The sequence below is a fragment of the Tupaia chinensis genome, unplaced genomic scaffold (assembly GCF_000334495.1).
Source record: "Tupaia chinensis unplaced genomic scaffold, TupChi_1.0 Scaffold000355_1, whole genome shotgun sequence".
Taxonomy (NCBI): domain Eukaryota; kingdom Metazoa; phylum Chordata; class Mammalia; order Scandentia; family Tupaiidae; genus Tupaia; species Tupaia belangeri.
In genome coordinates this window covers 14,824,794-14,850,326 of record NW_006159850.1, presented here as the reverse complement: position 1 = coordinate 14,850,326, position 25,533 = coordinate 14,824,794, and the positions used below count along the sequence as shown (strand labels likewise).

The window sequence follows — 25,533 nt, the reverse complement described above, 5'->3', positions numbered from 1 at the left end:
TGGCCCAGAGTCACGCACTTCCCATTCACTTTGTTTTTTGGAGAGATTTTCACTGTAGGGCGCGTGCGCTCGCCAGACAGACACAGAGAGAAAGAGAGACAGAAAGCGAGAAATCAACCCCCAGGGGGGATGGTCATGCCGCAATCCCTTCTCCTCCATTCTCCTCTCGGGATCTTGGGCACGCACGCACGCACACGCGCCTGGCTTGAGTTTTAAGCCACCGGGTCTGGGACACGAACCGCGGTCGACTACATGGGAGTCCAGCGACATAGCCATTACGCTAACTGCTGGTTCCCTCATTCACTTTTCAAACCCACCTGTGCACAAATGCAGGGGTGAAGTATCCAGTCAAGGAACAGCGCTGGGGCCCTCCTAAGAGAAGAGCCTAATAGGACCCAGAGGAGGGCAGCGAGCCAGCAGGGGGCCTTTCCTATGCGTTGTCAAAACGCACCAGAAGTACGACTTGTTGGTTCTGGCCACACGACTGTCTGCTGATAGTAAGACATACCCAGAGGAGGGATGGACATCATGTTCAGATAGGGCGTGTCCCAGGAAGAGAAGGGACCGAAAGGAATAGCAGGATGGTGTTTGACTCCTTGAAGAAGCTGGCCTGGTACAAAGGGGTGACACCCGCTAAATCTGGCAGGCTGCTGCCTGCTGAAACAACGGACATTTTTAGACCCGAATGTATGTGTTTGTAAACTACAAACATGCTTGAGAACACGGTTGGGTTGAATGCAGCTTCTTGATCGTCACAGGCCTCCAACAGATGTGAAGGTGTTATGCTGGGTGGCTTTCGGCAGCCATCAGACTGAAAAGGTGACCATTAGGATAATGAAGACACAGCATGAGCCTTCACAGCTCAGATCCTGAGCCTGGGGCCAGCCCCAGGCCACAGCAGCCAGAGGAGGACGGAAAGGTTGGTTCTTGCATGGCTGCTAGCCCACCTGGTCCACAGGGCGCCCCTCGCCGCAGAGGAGTTGAGATAGGGAGGCAAGACATTTGAGGGACACAGAAGTGGAGGAGTGTGCGGGAGATACATGTGTATGATACCTTCACCTGGACTGGTGGGAAGTGTGTTCATGTCAGGCAAATCCATCTTACAGGCTGTCGTGATGCACAGTAATTGAATGTATAAAATTAAAGAAAGTAAATAGAAAGAAAAAGAACAAAAGCACAGAGAGAGATGGAAGGAACTGAGAAGAGGTTTGATGAAGGAAACGTGAGCAGACTCAGCGGCTCGCCATCACTCTCAGTTCATTAACTTGCAGCTTCCTAGGCTGCCGGCCTCCCCGAGGGCACAGACAGGGGCCTGCCGCACCCTCTGAGGGAGCAGGTCTGAAGGTGAATGAGGGGTCTTGGAGCTGACTAGCTCACTCTGTGAACCAGCCATGGGTAAACCGGTCGTGGTCACCGGTGAGCGCGGTTGGAGATGAAAAGGAGCTGACTGTAACCCTGAGGCTTCTGCTCTGGAGCCGTGACCCCGCCAGAGCTGCACCTGGGGATACCTGCACCTGCAAAGATTTGGAGAGCAGGAGCCAGCACTCAGCACACACCTGGGGCCCGTGGAGGCGCTGCCTCTGCTCCACGCTGGCTGTCCCTACAGGCGCGAGTCTGCCCACGAGAGTGACCGTTGCTGGTAAGGGCAGTGGGACGGGGCTGGCCAGGTACTTGCAATGACTGCTTTGACTCAGCCTTTGCAAGCCAGCTGGGAAGTTAGGGTGCAGTCGGAGTGTCCCAGGGCACCCTGGGCTCTCACTGTTTCACACTAGGTTTCTGAAACAGGACTGGTGTGTGTGGGGGCAAGTCCCGAGGTACTGCTGCTTGCTGGCTATGTCACCTCGGTAAAGCTGACACCACCGTACCTGCGCCCGGCTTCTTTCTCTGTCAGTGGTGATCGTAATGTCCCTACCCTACCGGATGGTTGTGAAGTTTAAATGAGACAATGTGTGGGAAAGGTTTTATTTATTTATTATTTATTTTTGAGCAGGATTATTTCTCTGTATAAAGATTTTTAAAAATGGGAATGCTCTGTGAAGAGTACCTGGGTGTCTAGGATTGACAGGTGTTCATGAATGGGGATCAGGGACTGCTGGGCCCCCTAAACTGGAAGGTCTTGTGTTTGTATACGTATGTAGGAACGTTGTTTCTCCTCAGGAACGAAGTCTAGAGTTTAACAAAGATGGCTGAGTGGGGCCACCACTCCAGACCGGATGCCTAGCGGGTTGCCTTTATTATAGACCAGTGTCTCAGCCTGGGCACTATTGACATTTGGGGACGAGTAATTCTTTTTGGGGGGTGGGGGGTGCTAGGCACTGTAGCATGATTGGCAGCATCCCTGGTTCTACCCACTAAATGCCAGCGGCAACCTCCACCCCACCTACACCCTGGTTTTGACAATGAAAAATGTCTCCAGACGTTGCTAAATGTTGAGGGAGAGGAAGAGGGACGAAACAGCCCCCAGCTGAGAAGTCCTGCCCTGGAACATTCCCTGCGGGGTGAGCCCTCAGTAAGGAGATGCTGCTCGCTGTACTGAAATCCGATGAGATGCTTTGTCTGAACCTTGGCGATCTCTGCCAGTCTCTCTGCTCCGCCCGGAGGACCCAGTACAAAGCGGGGAAGGGCCTTCTCAACGTCGATTGGGCTGCAGACTTCCCAGACCCAGCCCCACTTGATGCAGGCTTCCCAAACCAGCTGGCAGTGGATTCTTACGGCTGGGACTTGATGCTCACAAATCGATTCTTACAACTTGATCTCTAGGCACTCCAGCCTACAGGGCTTTGAGGACAGTGAATGCAACATGAATCTCAGTGCTTCGCTTATTTAAAATGCGAGCTACCATGAAAATGAACTGGTGAATCCGGTGGGGAACAAGATCTTGAGGTAATCTTTCTCATTTATAACTACAAACTTCAGACTTGTTAGTTCCGCATTCAAGAGAAAGACCAAAGAAGGTCTTTAGGAGAGTACTCAGGAAACGGAGGCAGGAGCGTTGGGAGCAGTTGAGGTCCGCACTGTTCAGGAGGTGGTCTACCAGCTCTGTGAGAAGAGGGGTACCCTCCTTCTGGTCCCCTCCTGCTGGGGCTCCCAGAGGAGATGAGGGTCTTTGACACGTTTTGGTGGCGATGTCATTCGTCCACGGACTCTGGGACGCGTTGCTGCTCAGGAGTGAAGAATGTCCCTCCAGACTTGGAGAGCTGTTGTTTTGTTTTATTTATTTATTTATTTACAAGAAGGCCTCACAGAGCTTGTTTTCAGGCAGTCCTGCACTTGTGGCTTTTCCAGCACCATGCTTCCTCATTGTCGGGATCGTTTCTGATGTGTGGCACGGGGCAACACAGGCAGGCTTTGGCAGCACTGCTGGTGCCACCAAAGTGCCCCTGGGCCTCAGCCCGGGGGAACCAGGTGCTGATGTTTGCTGTGAGCCAGTCAATGGACCCGACTTTAAGAATCAGCTTGGAGGTGAACTCTTGGAAGTTCGTATCAACAGTGTTGGGCATGGTGGTCATGTCAGCCACCTTTAAAGTCATGTGGACCCGTTATTCTGCCCCACCAGTTTTGTGAACCCAGTGGGTAGGAGTCCAACTAGCACCTGGAAATACCATGGCTGTGCCTCAACCAACACGACACGTGCCAGACGCCTTGAGTTGGGCAAGTTGTGCGCACCCGGCAATGCTGTTGGCTGCCTTCGGGGCCTTGAAGAGGCCCTCTGCGACCAGATGGCACTATTGCCGCAGACCTCTCCAGACAGTGATGCTAGCACGCTAGCGCTGCAGGATAGAGACCAAATCGATGTTGCAGGTGACCCCTGGTGTGTCCCAGAGATTCCACTTTCCTGGATAAGCATGGTAGCTAGCTGCAGATCTGGGGGTGGGGTTTGGAGATCGGTGCTCATGGCACCTGTGAGAGCACATCTCTCTTTTTTTTTTCAAGTATTTTTTTTTTTTAATTCATTCATTTATTTTTTAGTTTGATCAGAGAGAGACAGGGTGAGAGTGAGAGGAAGTGAGAAAGCAAGCCACCAGATTCAGGACTCGAACCCTGGTCGGCTGTGTGGGAGTGTCCAGCGCCTTAACCACCACACCACCTGCTGGTCCCCCCCCTCCCAGAGCACATCTCTTAAAGTCAGTTGTCTTAACAGCGTGGTCCTCGTTTGCTGTGTATACGGAAGGTACAGCCTACGCTGGAGTCTGTTCCATCTCCACAGGCACGGCCCCAGCCTTCTAATTCTCACTCAGAAGAGCCAGAGAGAGGGGCCCCGGACCTGAGGAAGTGGGTCCTGGGCTGACTCTGCACTGGCCATCTTTGTGGGAACTTTGATACGGTGGCTCTTTTGCACTTTGCCTGCAGAAGTAAAGAGTTTCAGCAAAGTAGAGAGATGAGGTCAGGAGAGACCTCGGCTGAGTCCTGGGAGGAGTGGGGGTTTGCTCAGCAGGCCCAGACCTCAGCTGAGCTCCCCAGGGAGGGTTGAGGAGGATTTGTATTTGGCTCATTGTTGACAGCAGGAGGGAACGGTTTGGAGGGAGAAATTTGTATACATACATATATATATTATTTATTTTTCTCGAGAGGTTTTTGCTATAGGGCGCGTGTGCTTGCCAGAAAGAGAGAGACAGAGAGAAAGCGAGAAATCGCCCCCCCCAGGGAATGGCCATGCCGCAATCCCTTCTCCTCTGTTCTCCTTTTGGGATCTTGTGCACACACGCACACGCGGCTGGTGTGAGTTTAAGCTACCGGGTCCAAGACTTGAACCGCAGTGGACTGCATTGGAGTCCAGTGACATAGCCATTACGTAAGCCAACTGCTGGTCCCAGAGTAGTCTGTATATTGGTCAGCGCTGCTCGTTTTTCAAATCCCAAACCCTAGATCGTTGTCTGCATATACCCTCTTGGGCCAAAGGAAGCTCTTTCTTATTTGGGGAAGGCACAGTGTGTGTTCTCTCAAGATCTAGGGGAGCCATAGGTGTAAGGAAGAGGAGGCATGAGAAGTCCTCCTGAATGGAATGGGGGGGGTCTCCTCAGTAGGGTGGGCATCTTTGTCATGTGATGATAGAAATCACAGAAATGACGGGTGATCTGTGACCTCCAGCTCTTTAGAAGACAAGGGCTTCTTGTATCTATTGGTGGGACCTCGGCCATGCCCGACAGGAGTTACCTACTGCCCTGGAGGCCTTACGCGATCCTTCGGGTGTTGTGCTGGGGCTTCTAGTCTAGACCAGGCTCCTCCAGTAAGAAGAGAAAGGCCCTGCAGGTTGGCTGGTTGATGATGGTGGGACAAAGATGTCACCCATTTTGGAGTTTGGGCCCCAAACTCTGGTGGTCAAAGGAGTCTTTCAGGAAGTCTCTGATGACAGCTACTTCTTTCCTATTGTTGTCTTCAGGGATATGGTTAGGTTAAGAGTCTCTCTTTTTTGGTGTGCTTGCCCTAAAACATGTCTCCAGCTGGCGGTTCCCACTTCCTCTGTGGCAAGAGTTCTTACAGCATCCTGTGTGCTAAAGGTGAGCTCACAGGTGTCCTTGTTTAAGGTGCAAATTGCATTTTAGAAGACCTGTCTGGTTCTAATTTTTTATCCAGGTCTTGGATTTTCTGTTTGTTCATTTTCACTTCCTCAAGCAGCTTCTGCTCTTTCTCCTTCCTGATCAGCTGTCTGGGCACCAGCATGACTCGTTGGCTGCTGGCCTTGTCTTCCAGATGAGCACTGACCAGATGTAGGGGCCCTTGGCCTTCTTCCCTGCTGTTCGTGCACTCTCCTGCCCCTGGCCCAACTGGCGCATCGTCTCACTTGGGACTGGAAGGCGGCATCTTTTTCAAACCACTCTCTTCCTTCCTGTCTTTGTTTGTGTCACATGACCATGACTTGCTGCTGATGGCCTTCGGAAGGCTTGTGTGAGGTGCCTCTCAAATTTGGGGGGGGAGCACTGGCTCTCTGCTTCCCTTGTTCTGCCTGCTACAACGGAATGATACTTCCTCTCTCCATGTGGGAGGGAAGACGGCCGCCATTTTTGAACCATGGTGGACAATGTTTTGCCTGAGATCATCATGATCTGACTCGTCAGACTTTGTGTATTCTCACCCCCGGGTCCACCTGCATCAGATGCTGGGGAGGACAGAGGAATTGAGTGATGGCAGATGGCACCAGCAGGTTGGGGAAGTTAGTTACCCACCAACTCCAGTCCCTTGTTGGTTGAGGGATGCTCTGGGAGATGGGGTTCACTCACCAGAACTTGCAGCCTCCCTACCTTTTGGGCCATTTCTTTTCCCCCTTGACCCTTTTGCTTGTGATTCTTCAGCTCCTTAAAGGAGAACTCGCCTATAGTCTTATCTCCTATCTTCTGACTTTGATGGGGGTCACCTAGTGAGATGAGGAGTCTCTGCTTTAGGCTGCTTCTTTGGGAACAGCCTACACCCCTTTAGCTGCTGCTTTCCGTGTGCTGACAGGAAACACCCTGTTCATCCTCTCCTACAGTACTCATCCCCCAGATGAGCTGGATGGGGCTCCCTGGCCCTCTACAACTGTGACAAAATGCGGGGTTGGGGGGTGCTTTTGTGACTTATTGTGTAGTTTTAGTTTAGTTGGCAATTTCTGCCCTGACATCCATAGGAGAGTCCTAAGTGCAGGGAGAGGTGTGGGAGCCAGCTCGCTTAGAGAAAGAATCGTGGAACCAGGCTGGGGTGAGGAGAGACTGGAGGGAGGTTGCAAAGGGAAGACGAACTGGGCTGTCTTCCTAGAATGGAGGAATGGGATGAGAGATTAGGCTTTTCGAATCCGGTTCAAGAAGGCAAGAACATTGATGTGGTTGTTTGCCATCTTGCCAGACTAGGCTTTGGGGGAATAGGCAGTGGTCTCCTTTTGTTCTTTACTAGAACCTTTTGTGTGAGTGTCACGTGGGGTACAGCTCTAGTAGTGCTAAAACAAAACAAAACAAAGCTCAAACTTGTTCAGTGTTGACCACTTCCCATTTGTGCTGGCTGCCAGTGGAATGTCATGCATTTGACAAGCCGTGAGCTTCTAGCTGGGAGGCGCTAGAAGCAGAAACCGACGGGCCATCTGCTGTTGATTACTGGTGCTTCTCTTGGTCGTTCAAAGCGATAAAGTGCATGCCCTGCCGTGGCAGACCAGTGGGATTTGGTCCTGTAACTCTGAGCCTGTGGACTACTGTGTCTTTTGAAACACTTTCTTCTCTCAGCTCTTGGCCCTCCACTCCAGATTCTTTGTGTCCCTGCCGGGTCCCATTTTCCCCATTCTCCTCCCCTGGGTGCCCTGGCTCTCTAACTCACGCATCTTAAAAATCTCTTCTTAATGGGATGATGGCGTTGTTGGTCATGCCAACCACTTTTGTTCCTTTCTGCCTATTTCTGCATTACTTAAGGATGCTTCCTGCTCGGCCAGCACTCCCACCCCATCCCTGTAAGTGAACAAATCCTTGAGTTGATGCAGATGGTCTGTAAATAACCAGTATGCTTGCGTTGTCACTGTGTTATCACACCCAGTCCCACCTGCCTCCTCTCTCCTGGGTTGCTGCTTCCTCCCAGAATCCTCACCTTGTGTGGACTTGCTGGAGAAGATCCTCCAGGACGGGGGCGCCTGCAGGGAGATGGTGCTGTTGGAAGCCCAGGAGAGGGTCCCGGCATGGCGTCGGCTCTGTTCTGTGCAACAGCAGCTGAAGTGCGGTGGGGGTGGGGATCGATGGGCGTTTTCCTTTGGGAGAGGGTGTGGGTACCACTGGCTCAGAAGGTTGAGGCAAGTCCATCCTGTGGTTCATGGCAATGGTTACCGGTGGTCTATGTGAGGTCCTGCTCTTGTTGTTTTGGTCTCTTTGAGTGCTTTCTGATATTTCTCCTTCTCCCACTGTACACAACTGTTGTGTAATGTCAGTGGGTGCCTTTACATTTTTTAAAATGCTCTGACAAAAGCATAAATTTTAAAATTTTAACTTCACAATAGATAGTACCATCCTACCATTCCTTCCCTTTCCTTTCTGACTCAACACTAAGTTTTAAGATATGACTTCTCTACATTCCTCATACGTACAGAGGTTATTACCAGAGAACTTCTGTGTATGTGGGTTAAACCTGTTGCTATTTACTGTATTAGAAATTGAAATGGAGATGCTTAAAATATACTCACGTAGTGATTTGTTTGGAAATAGCAATGACCAACACATTGCATGTTAGCATAAATAATATCTTAGCGATATTATGAAAACATTTTTGACCTCACAGACTGTCTGCTCTAGAGAAGTGTCATGTCAGTTTGTTACAGAACGTGAGAGGGACTAAGGAGGAAACAACTTGCAACGTGATTTTTCTTTTTCTTTTTGCATGGCCTTGTTTGCAAAGAAAGTACTGAAATATATTACATTTTAGTAATGGCTGCTCACATGATGGGCTTGCCTCCTTGGTTCCGGATTAATGCCATTGCTTGTTATCCTGGATAGCAGAGATTCTGTGTCTTACCAGAAACCTTTTTTTTTTTTTTCTTTTTCTTTCCTTCTTTTGAATTTGTAATACCTAGGATAGATTATTGTAAAACACAACCAAAATCCCTCACTTAGGAACAAGCTATCTGTATATGTCTCTGTTCACTATATTGATTTATGTTGTAATCCATGTCTACATAGGCTTTTTTTTTTTAAATAGAACTCTTATTTGCCTTTTTGCATGGTACAGGTTGATGGTTGTTAGTGTATTACTAACCTGGGCAAGCATCATCTTGAACTGGATCTAACCCCAGGACAGTTCAAAATGAAACCCCGTATTATGAGCAGTCTCTTCCCATTACTGTCCCCATCACCCCCATCCCTGGCAACTCCTGATATACCTTCTGTTTCTATGGATTTGCCTATTCTAGACATTTCGTATAAATGGAATTAATTATACAGGACGTGGCCTTCTGTACCTGGCTTCTTTTTACTTAGCATAATGTTTTCAAGGTTTATTCTTGTCGTAGCGGTATCAACATTTCATTTCACTTGTAGCTGAGTCATGCCCCACGTATGGATAGAATATGTTTCATTTATCCCTTCAGCAGTTGATGGGCATTTGGACGGTTTTCATTTTTTGTCTAGTATGAACAATGCTGCTAGGAACATTTGTGAGCAAGTGTTTACGTGAACACATGTCTTCAGTATTTTGGGGTCTGTTTACTTTAAAATTCTATCTTTGTTCTTAATTAAACGAATAACCAAGGATTGTTTCTTTGGCGCCCGTGACCAATATATTCGAATGTTCGGATTACTTCTGACAGTCTTGTCTTCCCAAATGAGATACCAAAAAAAAAAAAAAAGGAGCTTTCCTGTTATCTTTTACACGTAATGATCTTTGAGATTTCCCAGAAGAGCCTTGGAAAACCACAAAGATTAGTTCTTTCCCCTTATAAAAAGAAATACTAGAAATAACTAGGCTTGCTCGATGGTGTTTGCATGAGAAGCCTTCTCAGCTCAGAAGAGACACTCAGCCTTCCCTAGCTTAAACTTATGCAGACAACATCTTAGAAATTATTTATTTTATGAGGAGTCCTTGGCAATTTGTCAAGGCCCTCATTGTCCATAATATTTTTACCCTCAGGGGAAACCCTGATCAAGACACTCATGAAGGGCTGGCTCCATAGTGCAGTGGTTAAGTTCTGTGCATAGGAAGCCACATCCCACATAACTGACCACAGTTCAAATCTCAGCCCTGGTAGCTTGAAGAACATACCAGATGTGTGTGTGTGTGTGCACACATATGCACATGCATATACATGCACGTGCACCCCCAAGATCTTGACAGGAGATTTTGTGTCTTACCAGAAATGGAGGATAAGGGATTGTGGCATAACCACATCCATTTGGGGTGTGCTTTTTCCTCTCTCTCTCTCTGGCAAGAGCACATACCTCTGGCAATCAAACAAACAACACAACAACAAAAAGCTGTCATGAAAGCATTGATATTGTAAACTGACAGAGGAGTTTACTCTCCTGTATTCTGATATCACTGATTCTGGTAATTAATTAACCACAGCTGTGACGTCTCTGTCACCTATAGATAGTTTTTGATCACTCTGATGCGTGCCTGAAGCCTCTGCTCTGGGTGAGCCATTTCTTTCTTTCTTTCTTTCTTTCTTTCTTTCTTTCTTTCTTTCTTTCTTTCTTTTTTAATAATTATTTATTTATTCATTCATTTATTTTAATTTGACCAGAGAGAGAGAGAGAAAGAGTGAGAAAGCAAGCTGCCAGGTCCAGGACTCAAACCGTGGTCAGCCATGTGGGAGTGTCCAGCACCTTAACCACCACACCACCTGCTGGTCCCTGGGTGAACCATTTCTGTCCTCAGTGCAGAAGGACAGTCCCAGAGCATCACAGTAAATGACGGTAGTGAGCCCTTCAGACATTCGTGCTCTAAAGAAAGTGTTGTAGCATAGGCCGCCGAGCTGCCACGCTGCCGTCACTGAAGAAAGTCCCAAAATACTGTTGCCGCTTTGTGTGTGGACTCTTCGAATTCACAATAGATAGTACCATCCTGCCGTTCTGTTCCTTTCCTTTCTGATTCAACACTAAGTTTAAAGATACGACCTTTCCTGTACATTCCTCATGCGTACAGAGATTACCAGAGAACTTCTGTGTGTGTGGGCTAAACCTGTCACTATTTACTACATTAGAAATCGAAATGGAGATGCTTAAAATATGCTCATTTAGTGATTTGTTTGAAAATAGCAATGACCAACACATTGCATGTTAGCATAAATAATATATTTTTTTAAATTAATAACTAATGCGGTTTATTTCCAAGCCAAATATGAGTGACCTCGGCCCGGAGAAGAGGAATATATGCCTTTCTAGGGTGATCACATACAGGGGTTCCTTTGATTTGTTTTTGAGATTGACAGACAAAATTTAGTGAAGAGATTTTTCATTGGTCTGGCCCAAAAAGGTGGGATGTGTGGAAGCAAGGGCTTGTAAGTTATAGGCGGGTTCCACAATTCTTAGGTTGGTGGTTGGAAGGGAAGATCTGTGTCTTGGGAAGAGATAAACAAAAGAATATACCGCAATTGGTTGAAATATACATCTCAAAGATACTATGCCAGGGACAGGAGGTAGGAAGAATCCTGTTAATGGAAAATAAATGGTCTGTTAATGTTGGTGGGCATGACTTGCCCAGTGCCTTTTGAAAAGATTTTGGAAAATAGGAAAAGTAGTCAGACTTCTGTCCACAGTCTGTTGGCGAAAAATCATTCCTCTGAATGCATGTGTAGGCCACAAAATTGACAGCTCCCATGGTGCTGGGAAGGCTCCATCCCTAGTAGTCAGGTCCCACGGTGCTAGGGAGGCTTATCCCTAGGAGTCAGGTCCCATAGTTACAGGCAGTGGTATCCTGGGGGAAGGACATGTCTGACTCAATAGCCACTTGTCTCTGGGTGAAGGAAAAAGTCAGGCCAAATCTCCCCCGAGTAGAGGCTTGGAGCCGGAGAGGGCACAAAGGGCCCACTGCTGGTACGAGGCACCGGGTTTGAAATGTCCCCTCAGAAGATCTCTGGTTCATCTCGGATCCCTTCATGGTTACTATCTTGTTGACGGAAAAATAACCAACTGTAAAAATTAATTAATAATTAATGCGGGTTATTTCCAAGCTAAATATGAGTGACCTAGGCCCGGAGAAGAGGCATACATGCCTTTCTCAGCATAAATAATATCTTAGCATTATTATGAAAATATTTTTGACCTGATGAACTCCCTGGCCTAGATAAGTGTCAGTTTGTTACAGAATGCGAGAGGGACTAAGGAGGAAACAACTTGCAACATGATTTTTTTTGCATTGCCTTAGAAACCTGCATCTGCAAAGAAACTACTGAAATGTATTACATTTTTAGCAATGGCTGCTCAGATCTGATGGGCTTGCCTCCTGATTAATGCCATTGCTTGTTATCCTGGATAGCAGAGATTCTGTCTCTCTTTTTTTTTTTTTTTGTGGTTTCTTTTGAATTTGTAATGCTTTAGAATAGATTATTTTAAAACACAACTAAAATCCCTCACTTAGGAACAAGCTATCTACCTACTTCTCTGCTTGTTTTATTGATAATGGAAATAGGGAGTGGGAGGAGGGGATCAGGAAAAAAAACAAACAACACATTTAATAGACACAAAAATGAAAAGTTACCTTGAGATGACAATGTGAATGGTGATGTCTCTGACTTGACTAATATGCACTGTATTCATGCTGGGAAAAACCACATTGTGCACTCTAAAGATGTGCAGTGATTAAATGTAAATTTTAAAAATATTAAACATTATTAAAAAGCTCTCAGATTATACTTGTGGATTGCTTCCAGGACTCTTTTTTTTTCTTTTAATAATTATTTATTTATCGTTATCATTATTTTTTAAATTTGCTACAATACATGTGACCTCACAGACACACACACACACACACACACACAGAGCACGCGTGAGAGTGCAAGCGAGCGAGTGAACTGCAAGGTCTGGGACTCCAACTGCAGTTGTCCATGTGGGAATAGAGTGCCTCAACCATCCCGCCACCTGCTGGCCCCTCCAGGACTCTCTTTAACCCAGAAGCAGACCTTCTGAAAGCAGACTGCTAACCCAAGATATGGAGGAACGAGAGTAAATTACAGAGGATCGCGTGAAGTGATGCGGGAATTTATTGTGGCGATTTATTCAGACGCAGTTAATGTTTTCATGTTACACGAGGAAGCCCTTTTTCTCTTTTAGCTCCCTGTATTCCACAACAACTTGGTGGGCTGTGCCTTTGTAAACGGAGATAAAACACTTAAAAATGATTCTAGATTGTCGGGAAGCAGCCCCAGCGCCGGACAGAAGTGGCGAGTGGTTCCAGCGGCCTGGAGCTCGTGGGTCCCTGCTGTGCAGCTCGTGGCCTCGGGGCTGCCTCGCTACTGCCATGCCCATGAAAAAATATGCCTCAGACAAGGGACTAATAACCAGAATACACAGGGAACTCAAACGGCTTACTTGGAAAAAAAAAATGACGAACCCAATTAAAAGATGAGAAAATGAGCTGAACAAAAATCTCTCTAAGGAAGACATATGAACAGCCAAAAAGCATATGAGGAAATTCTCAACATCCCTCATCATAAGCGAGATGCAGATTAAAACCGCAGTGAGGGGCTGGCAACTGGCATGGTGGTTAAAGATGCTGGACTCCCACGTGGCTGATTGTGGTTCGAGTCTCGGACCTGGCAGCTTGCTTTCTCACTTTCTCTCTTTCTTTCTCTCTCCTTCTCTCTCTCTCTGTACTACTCTGGTCAAATTAAAGAAATAATAATAATAATAAAATTAAATAAAATGTTTAAACACACACACACACACAGATCCCACTTAACCCTGTCAGAATGGCGAAGATTAAAAATACAAAAAGTGATTAATTGTTGGCCAGGTTGTGGTGAAAAGGGACTTCTTTTACACAGTTGATGGGAATGTGAATTGGTCCAGCCACTGTGCAGAGCACCATGGAGGTTTGTCAAAGACCTGCAATTAGAGCTACCTTTTGATCCAATAATCCCACTCCTGGCTATCTACCTACCCAAGGGACAGGAGAGTGCTCAGTGGGAAAAGCGCTTGCACATCAATGTTTACTGTAGCATTATTCATGATTGCTCAGCCATGGAACCAACCCAAATGTCCACAAACAGATGAATGGATGGAACAAGTGTGGCACATACACTCTGTGGAATACTGCTTAGCCATAAAAAAACAAGACCCTGGCGTTCGATAGAAAGTGGTCGAAGATGGAGGATCTACTGCTGAGTGAAGCAAGCCAGGATATGAAAGAAAGATATCGTATGTATCCACTTAATACATGCCAACTATCTGCACTTTATGGTAGAGATAGAAATATTGGAGGGCAGAAAAGCAGTGAAAATAGTTATGGATGCAGAAGATGGTGTGGGATGGGGCGGGAGGAGAAAAGAGTATAGAGAAGGACAGCAAGAGAACAAATGGAGAGGCGTGACATTCGTGGGACACAGAAACGGTTTATTACCTGTTGATGACATGTAGAGTATTCTCAGCTGGTCTGGTCTGAGAAGTATTTCATGCTGGGTAAATTCTTTTACAAGCCAAAAGATATATAGTGATTTCATGTTAAAAAAAAATGAGAATAATAATAATCTGGGGAAACAATGATGAAAAGCTATTTGATGATGATGATGTGGATAGTAATGTCTTTGTCTTGACTGATACGCACGGTCTTCCTGTTGGAAAAAGAAATGTAATACATTGTGAAGACATATGCGATTCAATGTGATGTAAAAAATGTTATAATAAAATGTAAGAAACACTAGGTTTTTACGGGTGCACACAGGCGTGTTGTGCCTTTGATTCATATTTCCCAAATGGCGAAAGGTGGCAACAGTCTTCTACGTGTTTGTTTGCCATTCATTTACCCCCTCAGTGGGGAGTCAGGAGGTGAGGTTTTTGAAGGGTACTTGTGCATGATCTCTTCCACTCTCCCCTCCCCCATTCTGCAGATGGGGACCCTGAGACCCAAAAAGTGACCAAGTTCTCACAGTAGGTTATGGTGCCCAGGATCCAAAAGGCTACAGGGCTGGAGAAACGAGGTTAAGTGTGAACAGTGTGGATGGTGCTCACCTCTCTCGGGTATGTGCATACACATGCGCTCTCTCTCTCTCTCTCTCTCTCTCTCTCTGAGAGATTTTTGTTATAGGGTGCATGTGCTTGTTTGAGAGACAGAGACAGAGAGACAGCAAGAAATCACCCCCCGTGGAGGAGGGCTGGCCACACCACAGTCTTGTCATCTTCCCTTTCCTCCTCCTCCAAACCTTTCCTGCTGCCACTGGTCTAAGAGTCAAGGATCCCTGGGTTCCAGTCAGAATGCAGGCACTTGGCCTCGTGATCTGGGGAGTGATGCTGAAACGTTGGGAACTCTCGTGAGATGGGGATTTGTGGAGACAGCAGGTGGCATGCTGAGTAAGGCACTGGACTCCCACATGACCGATCATGGTTCAAGGGCTGGATGTGGCAGTTTGGAAATCACACTGGGTACCTGTGTGCCCCAAGCCCCAAGAGCAGAATGGAGGGGAAGGGATTGCGTGAGTGGTGTGGCCATCCCTCCGGGGGCGATTTCTCACCTTCGCTCTCTCTCTCTCCCGCAAGCACAAGCACCCTATGGCAGAAACCTTTTTTTTTTAAATTTTTTGTTTTAATTTTTAAAATATGTGGACTCTTTGGGTGGCTCCTGTCTGGCTGTCAGCACACTTCCCGTCTCTGGGAACCAAACCATCCACCTGTCCTCTGGAATTTCCACTCCCCATTCCAGAAAACTTGGCTCTCATGCGGATTTCCCCACTGCCTGTGCTCAGTTGGTCAGAGATGAACGCATGACCCCAGGTGGGCTGATCAGACCTCAGCCTCATTGGCATTCTGAATTGAAACTAGGGGAAGAGGGTGGTCCGTCTTTGTCAGTGAGAAGCTCAGACGTGCCACTCGGAGCCTAGTAGCTCCTTCAACAAATGTTTATTGAACACCTGTGTACGTGACGTGGTTCTAGGTGCTGGGGGTAGAGCCAGCAGTGGCCATGTTTCCGGCCACGCAGGAGACAGTTGCCTGAGAGAACAAAGCCTCAGCTGGAGTAAAGCGGAGGCAGACGGAGGAGTCCTGCAGCGTTCCATTCCCAGTTCAGGCTGTCTTAGAGAACCTTCCAGGTGTATGGGATAACACAACTGCTACCTGCTAGTTGGCATTATGGCCTGAGCTAGTGAGAGCTGGATTTTGGTCACTTGCATTTAAATGCTTGACTAAGATAAGGATGATACCTTCTTAGAGGCCAAGGCCTCAGAGTTCCTAATTTAAGTCCAGACTCACACCCACCCTCTTGCCTTGATGGTAGAAGTACTCACTCACTCATGAATTCATTTATTCATTCACTCACCTTGCGTTCACGAATGTTCAAAAAACAGCCCCTGCCTCCAGGAGTTCCCATCACATTCTGGGAAGACTTGGATGAGGAAACAAGACTACTTGAATTCTTGGCCCTCGCTTGTCTCAGCGGGACCTAATACCTTTGCTCATCTTCTTTTTTTTTTTTTTGGAGAGGTTTTTGCTATAGGGCATGTGTACTCGCCAGACAGACAGAGAGAGACATAGAGACAGAAAGCGAGAAATCACTCCCCAGGGGGGATGGTCACACCGCAATCCCTTCTCCTCTATTCTTCTCTCGAGATCTTGGGCACACATGCACATGCGCCCGGTGTGAGTTTTAAGCCACCAGGTCCAGGACGCGAACTGTGGTCGACTACGTGGGAGTCCAGTGACATAGCCATTACGCTAACTGCTGGTTCCCCTCATCTTCTTCTTGAGACACATTTCCCACATGTCTTCCAGGAAACCCTATCCTCCTGGCTTCTGCCAGCCACCCTGGCCTCCCTTCCTCGCCTTCCAGAGCTCCACCTGGGAGGGGCCCAGGTCCTCGCTCAGACTTCCTTTCTGTCCGTCCTTGGTGATCTCATTGCGTTCTTACCAGGAACCTGATGGTGCTTTATAAAAGCGCTTCTCTGGTGCCTACTGATGCCTCTATTTGCGTGACCTGGGCATCTCCAAGGGCCCTTCTTCATCCTCCCCCCTCTTTCCTCCCTAGTTTTTTGTCCCTGGGGCTGGCCTGTATGGACTCCATCCACAGGTTGAGCCCAGGCCCAGAACGGGAATGGGAAGGAAGCAGGGAGGGAGTAGTACTCGCCCCATGAGAGTTCGCCTGCGTAGGCTGTGTGCTGGTGCCAACCACGGACGTCGTCTGCACGACTCTCTCCTCCGGGGCCTGGTTGCCGCCTCCTCTCATTTCCTTCGGGCTTCTGAGTGGGAAGAGCGACTCCACTTTTCCTAGTCCCTGGATATTCCCTCTCCCTTATGAGACCTTTGCATTTAACCCGCATGTTCACAAGTGACCTTTGGAAACAAATCCCTCTCCAACACTGTAACTTGAGGGGCCGCGTGTGTTCTCTTGGGACCCAGACTAAAGTGGCAATTAGGGCTGGAGACGGCTGACCTCTGCGTCCGACGCTGCGGCACTTGATGACATTCCCTGGAGAAATTCGAGCTGATAGAAGGTGCAGAGAACCTTGGTACCATGGCGAGGCTGCTCCTGGGGTGGGTCTGAGGGACCAGGACTTCCCTTCAAAATACGGAGTTACACAGATGTGTGCCCGGCCTTCAGGCCTCTTTCAAAAGGGAACTGAGTGACCATAGAACACGCCCCTGAGACAACTGCCTTCTAAACGCGCCTGTTCCGGTCTTTACTTTGGCAATGTTTGCTTTGATTCTGAGCTTCTATTCGGAATGAAGAATACTGGCATCCTGGCCTGCAAGGGAATGGAGCTAAGTGAGAATTTTCCTTCAAAGAGTTGTGTTCGGAGTTCAAGGAACAGCTCCCAACGCACCTGCGAGCCAGGCAGCAGTAAAGTGCAGCACGAGTGGGAGAGGATTTGGTTCAGATGAATTAAATGCCACCCCTGTTCTGTGCCCCCTCAGCTCCTGCTCCCTGGCATGGTCTCCTAATACAGCGGGGAGACTGAAGACAACGCTGACGATGGCACCGAGGTGGCCTGTGGGATCGCTCTCCGCCCTCCTTTGACTTGACGGGCCTGTATCTGTGCTCATGATTAATTAAACGGGCTCAATAAAAAGACCACTTCTTGGGCCAGCAGGTGGCGTGGTGGTTCAAGCACTGGACTTGCACATGACCAGCTCTGCAGTTTGAGTTCTGGACCCGGTGACTCTAAAATCAAGTTAGGGCTGTGTGTGTGTGTGTCCAAAATTTCAAGAGGAGAATGGAGGAGAAAGTATCGGGGCATGGCCATCCCACTCTGAGGAATGATTTCTCGCTCCCTTTTCTGTCTCTCTCTAGTGAGCAAATGTGCTTTATAACAAAAACTTAAAAAAAAAAAAAACAAAAAACCCCCACGTCTTGGACTATAGGGTGGCATTATGGTGAAGGCACTGGATCCCACATGATCAATTACATGGTTCAAGTCCCAGACTGGCAGCCTCAAAAATGAGTTGGGCATGTGTGCATGTGTGCCCAAATCCTGAGAAGAGAATGGAGGTGAAAGGATTGTCGTGTGGCCATTCCCCTGGAAGACAATTTCTCATTTTCTTCTCTCTTTCTCTCTCTCTCTTGTTAGCACATGCACCCTATAGCAAAAACAAACAAAAAACTAAAAAAACTAAACTGAAACAAACAAACAAACACATGCTTTCTTGAAAGCATGTGTTTCCTCCTCTGATGAGGAGGGTGGGTGTGGGGGAAGCAGGCCTGGGAGAAAGGGCTCCAGGAAACCACTCGTGTCCAGAGTGGCAACCGGGTAGAAAGGACCTAGCTCCGCCCCTGCGTGGACCCCAAACCATGGCAACCACCTCCCCCCGCCCACCCCCACACACCTTGCCTAGTGGACAGGAGATGGCCTTGCATGCCAGCATAAGTAAACAGGAGTTTGTCTTAGGCTACGCAGGGGTGGCAGGGAGGCCAGCACTAGGAAGAGCGCCAGGGCCTCATGAGAGCCACATGCTGTCAGATGGGCCCGTCCTCTCTCATCTTCTCTTACCTTTTCTCTCCCTCTCTCTCCTTCGCTCTTCTCTGGTTTTTGGTTTCCCATTAATTTGTGTGTGTATGTGTGCATATTTTCTCCACTATTATCTGGCTCCCTCTCCCAGGGTCTTAGTTTTTGCTCTTTTTAGCATCAAAGCCAAGTTTTCCATCTCCATGGTATCATCTCCTGTCCCCAAACCACATCACCATGAGCTTCAACAACATACTGCTTGACAGCCCTGGGTTTCAAACCCCAATTCCTCAAATTCCTAACCCTAACCCTGCTTGGATCAGTTGGCTGCTTTGGCCCAGTTAGCGGTGGGGAGGGGGACAGAGGTCAGACGGCTCACTGAGCTGTATCATCCAGGCTGTGAAAAGGGTGGATTCCCTTGGGAGGGGCTATGGCTGGGATAGGAGTTAGGGTTGTGTTTGATTCAGGCAGCTAGCTCCCTTCACTTTCCATTGCCTCCAGTGAGTTCCTGGGTACCAAATTGAGGGCCATTTCCAAAGGTGACTTTAAAGTCAAATCAGCCAGAGTTTGAGTCCTCTCTCTGCCACTTAGGAAGTTATATCACCTCAAGCAAATTACTTAGTGTCTTTGCGTCTTAGTTGCTTTATATGAAATAAGGGGTTGTCAGAAAAGTCATGACACATTTTCACATAGGAAAACATAGGAAATACATCATGACTTTCCCAACAACCCAGTAGTGTCCATCTCATACGGCTGTTAGGGCATTAGATGAGTTGGTCTTATTGGAATGCATCCTGTGGACGATTAATAAGTGATAGCACTTACAAAAATCAGTTACTATTCTAGGACCTCGAAGAGCTCTGTGGACCCAAAGGCCAAGCTGGCTCTACACAAAGGGCCATTTGATAAGGCGTTGTGGGCTCACTTGCACTTGAAGGAAGGATAGTAATTCATGGTGGTCTAGAACTCCTGACTGAGGGTCCCTCCTGTGTGGGTCACTTAGTGCGGCCACTGCCACACCGTGTTATTATCCCCACTATATAGGAAGGGAATGGCTCAGAACACTGATCAAATTCATACCTTGGCTCTGTACCCAACTTGCCATGAGACATGGGGCTCATTACCCACCTTTTAATTACTGGGTTCCATGTCTGTACGGTAGAGACATTCACAACTCTCCCTCAAAGGATCAAGAGAGGTGCTGCCGGTCAGCTGCCCAGCACACACCTGGCCTTTAGCTAGCCTCCATAGGACTGGTAACTCCTGTAATAATGTCCGACATACAGAGACAAACATGGAATGAACATGTGATTCAGGTTGGTGAAGGGACAGGCAATGAAGGGCAAGTGAAAGCCACAGAATCTTGGGATCCTTTGTCCCATCTGAAAGGTCCCTAGGGACCAGCAGGTGGTATAATGGTTATGTCTCTGGACTCTCATATAGTTGACTGTAGTTTGAGTCCTGGGCCCTGGTGGCTTAAAACTCATGCTGGGTGCATATGTGTGCATGTCTAAGACCCTGAGAGGAGAATGGAGGAGAAGGGATTGTGGTGTGGCCATCCCGCCCCCCTCCACCCCCGGTGGGTGATTTCTTGCTTTCTGTCTCTCTGGCAAGCATATGCATCCTATAGCAAAAATCTCTCAAAAAAATTTAAAAAGGTCCCTGTGTCTTCCTCCACCCACGTGAGAACACACCTCCCCTTTGTCAAGAAGAGCTTCTAACTGCGGAGAGAGGTTGAACACTTGACAAGAATCAATTGAGCTTCCACAACAGAACATTTCCATTTTATTGTCTGTAAACTCTTCTTTGGTAAACAAGAAGACGAGAAACCCAAAGAGAACAGGAACACGCCGAGTAAAGAAGGCAAGGATAGGGCGGGTGCCCTCCTCAAACAGGAACTCTGAGAAGACAGCTACACCATTAGCCAGGTGGTGGTGGAACTTGGAAGTCTGGGGTGGGCGGTGGCAGGGGGGATTGGCAGAGGGGAGCAAGAGGGCAGAGTCCACTCTGTTGGACATAGAAGCCTAAATCATACAGTGAAAGAGCTCATGCATCACAGCAAAGAGAATTAGGGAACCTCCCCCGCAGCCCCCTCTGCCTCCGAGTGGTTGGTGACCCTCTGCAGGAAGAGCAGCATGGCTGGCCAGGGCTGGGTTAGTGGGGTGGGGCCTTGAAGCTGCCCACCAGCACCCCGTCCTCCACCTCTTCTTTCTTGCTCTGCAAGCTGGTGTGTGCAGGTTGCAGGGGCAGGGGGGAGGGATGCTCATGATCTCTGGGCCTGGGTAGAAGTGTCAGGGCAGCAAGGGCGGGGTTCTGGGGAGGTGGAAAAGCAGCCCCTGCCCCCCCTTTACATGGGGGGCTCACTGCAGAGCACGATCTCCAGGTCCTTGCGGTAGAGCTTCCCCGCCTCAGCCAAGGACATGACGCTCTTTCTGTAGTTGGTCAGCTGTTGGATGTTCATTTCCTAGGAGACAGAGGGAAGGAGTGAGAGAAGGCTCCGGGACGGCCCCAACCACACAAGCCTGACACAGTCACAAACACAGCGCCCGAGCCTTTCCTTTGTCTCATTCTGGTGTGAGTGTTTAGAGGAACACAAAGCATGGGCTTTGGAGTCAGGCAGACCTCGGGCGAAGCCCTCTCTCTCTCTCTCTCTCTCACTTACTGGCTGCATTACTTTGGGGAGAGTAGTCAGCCTTTCTGAGAGTCCGCTGCCACACCTGTAAGTTGGGTAGACTGCTGGCACTGGCCTCGCTGACGTGCTACGATTAGAGGAGACAGGGAATATAAACTACCCTTAGTACAGTGCCCATGGTAGTCACTGTGAGGACAGCTGTTCACGAGTGACTGGTAGATACTCTTCTGTTTACTCCAGGTCAACCTGGGTCCTTGCAGATGAGAAAAAAGATGCCAGGAAGGCGCTCTGGTCCTGTCTTCAGGCCCCGTGGACCATACTTCCCTAAGCCTCACCCATTTAAACAGGGGATTCTAATTCTGTCTCCTCCAACGACAAAGCTCGCCAGTCTACCTCCTGTTGGCTGGCTTCTGTGGTCTTCTGAAACCACTAAGACAAATGACCCACAGTCTAATATAAAATGGAGGCCCAAATTAAACACCCACGACCAACTGAGTACCAACACCCGCTATGCCTTGCGTTGAATATATGCTTTATAGTAACTGCTTTGGATACAAATAGTGAGTGGGTCTGCAGTGTGGCCAGCCCAGCGTCAACCCTGGGAAGTCACAAGAACAGCTTGTTTTCTTTCCTTTTTCCTTCCTTCTCTTCCTTCTTCTTTTCCTCTTCCTCTTTTTATCCCTTCTTTCTTTAAGTAGAGAGGTTCTCGCTATGTTATGATCCTCCTGCCTCAGCTTCCTGAGTGGCCGTGACCACAGGTGCGTAACCTTGCCTGGTTTTCTTAGGGTGGGTGGGAAATGGGACTCCCACGTGGCCTCAGTCTGCTGAGCAACAGCATCGACCAGGGAGCAGTGCTGTAGCCAGGCTCCTGACACTTGCCTGCCGAGAACACTGGCATTTAAAAAATATATAGACTTACAGTCTTATGGGTCATTGTCTTTATTCTGCGAAAAAGGAAACGGAGGCATGAAGACTAGGATATTCTCGAAAGAGTTGGACCCATGCAGAGTCATAAATACTCGGAGCCCTCGAACCCTGAAATCGAATTGTTTGCCCGGCTCACCTGTACTCAGCCACCTCTTTTTTCAGTCTTCGCTGTTCTGGGACATCTCATCTTATTTCTGGGTTTGTGACACTGTCCAGCCCAAGGGCTCTTTTCAAGCTTCTCTAGCTTTTGCATTGCGGGGTGGGGGCTCGGGGCAGGAGGAGGGAGACATCTTCCCCAAAGTTGTGACGTTTCTGGGAATATCACCTAATTCACAACGCTGGGTGTGTGTGAGCTCTCTGCCACTCAGGAGCCAAGGAAGAGACCCAGTGTATCAACCCCGAGCCTGAGAAGCCTCCCGCAGTGACGTGCGGCAGCAGGAGGCCGAGGCCACTGAGAAGGAAGGCCGCGTATTCCGTGTCGGAAAGTTTCGCTTGAAACAGGACCGTTTTAGCAAATTGCAATGGCCTTCGGCGTGCAGTGACATATGGAAGTCCCATGTCATCAGCCTGTCCCTCCAGGAGTCGCAAACATTAATCTGCTCAGAAACCTTATCACAGACCGGGCAGGCACCGTCACATGGAGTGGGCGTCTGCCATGTGCATTTCCCCAACAGGGCCTTTCCCTTCCCAACTCAGGCGCTGTTATTTACGGCCATGCAGTTCTCCCTGCTGATTCATGCCCCCAATTCCCAGGCGCAAAACGGGGAGCTCCGTGCGGGGGAAGGAGCCCAGGTAAACCGCTTTATTCGTAACCTTGTTCTCTGACCTTCCGAGTTGCTTCCAGAGCCCAACACCTGACTCTTCACTTTGGCTCCCACGTCTAGAGCCAACCTGTGCAGGTACATGAGGCGTCCTTTGTGTTACTCAGAAAGCAGCCTAATTCGTCCATGAGGAGGAAATTCAGGCAACTCTGAGTGAAGGCGTGCCTCAGGGCTTCTCAACCTCAGCTGTAAGGCAGGCCCTGGTGGAAACTGATGATGCCTTATTAATGCTTCTGACTCCAAGTAAAGTTAAAGGTATTGGCCACCACGGCACCCAATAGTCCTTGGACACACAAGGGTGCGGAAATCATCTCCTCTTAGAATTTGGTTGCCAAGTAAAAAGTTTACTGAGTTCAAACATCTGGTGAGCGCTTCTTCTCCCGAGGAAGTACTTGCTTCCTTGTATTTTATTTTCTGCTTTCAAAAAGCAGTAGTAGGTGGGACCAACAGTTAGCATCATGGCTATGTCGTTGGACTCCCATGTAGTCGACCGCGGTTCATGTCCCGGACCCGGTGGCTTAAAACTCACGCTGGGCGTGTGTGCGTGCGTGCCTGGGATCCTGAGAGGAGAATGGAGGAGAAGGGATTGCGGCGTGGCCATCCCCCCTGGGGGGTGATTTCTTGCTTTCTGTCTCTCTGTCTCTCTCTGTCTGTCTGGTGAGCGCATGCGCCCTAAAGCAAAAAAACAAAAACAAAACCAAAAAAACCTCTCAAAAATAAAAGCAGTAGTAGGTAACATTTAAAAAAAATTAGGATGAAATAAATGAAGGAGAGGACACAGGATAAAGATTAAGAAATCAGAAAGCACAAAGAAAGACAAACTCAGGCTGCAGGGAATGTTTTCCCGAAATTGAGCATTAAATTTAGCTCAGGCTTGGCAGCCAAGGCCGTTAGACAACCCAAGGAATTATTGAGCTTTCATCGGCTGATTAAAGAAAGCGGCAAAACCATTCGCTCAGTGAAAGACATTTTCCAGGAGGTGAAGGAAGCCAGCCGCAAAGATGTCTCCCAGGTGCTCCCACCCGACCCTCCTATCCAGTGCACCAAGATGAACCACTGGGGGGGTCTTCCTGGGAGCTGAATGGCAACACCAGGCCAAATAAAGTTCACCTCTTTGGAACAAATTCCTCGGTAGCTCCTTTGAGCCCCATCCCCGGCTTCAGACTCTGCAATGAATCGATTCAGAATAACCCTCTCCTCCCATTGGCCCCACTTCCAAACTCTCTTTCTATGGAAAAGTCTTGTATTGTTGGCAGTTGGGCTTGCAGTTCCCCCAGCCAGGCTGCGTCAAAACTGCCATTGCCTCGTGGCAGTATTCGCAGCGGCCAGCAGATAGGAGCAACGCAAGTGCCCACAGAGGAGGGACGGATCGACGAGACCAGGTCTACACGCGCAATGCGGTACCGTTCAGCTCTGACAAGGAAGGCCACTCTGACACACGCTACGACACGGATAACCTCGAGGACGCGGTGCTGTGTAAAAGCCAGTCACCGAAAGACCGATCAGATGAGGGGGGCAGAGGAGGCAAATGTAGAGAGGCAGGAAGCAGAACGGCTGCCCAGAGGCACGGAGGGCGGAGCGAGGGTCGCCCTGTGTGCCGGCACCGAGGTCCACCTGACAGCGCGACGCACGCCCTCGCGGCTGCATTTAAGACGACCCAGCAGCGCGGAAGACGGCCAACTTGACACCGTGTGTGTCTTACCACAGTTCGATTTTTAAAAAAATCAGTGGACCACAAGTGAAAAAGAAAACCTAAATAAATGAATAAATAAGGAACCCCACAAGGCTGCCATTGCCTTGCCTGCCGGGCCTGGGGGAGCAAGGGCAGCTCAGGCCGTTTCTCTCCACCTCTCCCCGCCCCGAGACAGCGCCCCCTCTGGGCCCCACCTCACCTTCTTGTTCTTCTCGTACAGATCCTTCAGGAGGGCGTCCAGCTCGTTCTCATCAATGTAGCCGCTTCCGTCCTGGCGGTGGGAGCACAGTCAGCCCTGAGCCTCGGATCGCGGGCCCCAGCCTCCCGGACCCGACCCCGGCCTCTGACTGCCCCCAGCCCATCCTAGGGAGCCTTCAGGGCCTGACCTTCCCATTGCTCTGCCCGAAAGGAAGTGTTCTGTTCTTTTAATGACAAAACAACTGGTTACTTCTACCAGTCATGGCGGGAATGGGGCACTTGAGTGCCTCCTCTGCCTTTCCTTGTGTTTTCATTTGCATTGAAAACGTAAAAGTGTGTGTGTGTGGGGTCAGCAGTTGGGGTAATGTCTATGTAGTTAGATTCTCATATAGTCGACTGTGGTTCAAGTCCCAGACCCGGTGACTTAAACTCACGCCGGGTGCGTGTCCGTGCGTGCCTAAGATCCCGAGAGGAGAATGGAGAGAGGGGATTGTGGTGTGGCCATTCTCCTGGGGGCTGATTTCTCTCTCTCTCCCCATTTTTCTGGAGAGTGCATGTGTTCCATGGCAAAAACCTCCCAAAAAAAAAAAAAACCCATAAATGAGGAACCAACAGATGGTGTAGTGGTTATATCACTGGACTCTCCCACATGGCTGACTGTGGTTCAAGTCCTGGACCCGGCAGCTTGAAAATCACGCCGTGTGTGTGTGTGTGTGTGTGTGTGTGTGTGTGTGTATGC

The 25,533-nt window shown here is 48.8% G+C and overlaps 1 protein-coding gene across 1 annotated transcript in view; it reads right to left on the bottom strand.

Moving 5' to 3' along the window:
* Positions 1–20,302: 20,302 nt before the first annotated feature.
* CALB2 (calbindin 2) overlaps positions 20,303–25,533 on the bottom strand; it is a 33,394-nt gene continuing 28,163 nt past the window's right edge. Inside the window, exons 11-12 of the mRNA XM_006152666.2 lie at positions 24,796–24,867; positions 20,303–20,987 (exon numbers count right to left, since the gene is read on the bottom strand). Coding sequence (XP_006152728.1) covers positions 20,871–20,987; positions 24,796–24,867 — 189 coding nt within the window. The 3' untranslated portion in view covers positions 20,303–20,870. The remainder of the gene's footprint in view (positions 20,988–24,795; positions 24,868–25,533) is intronic.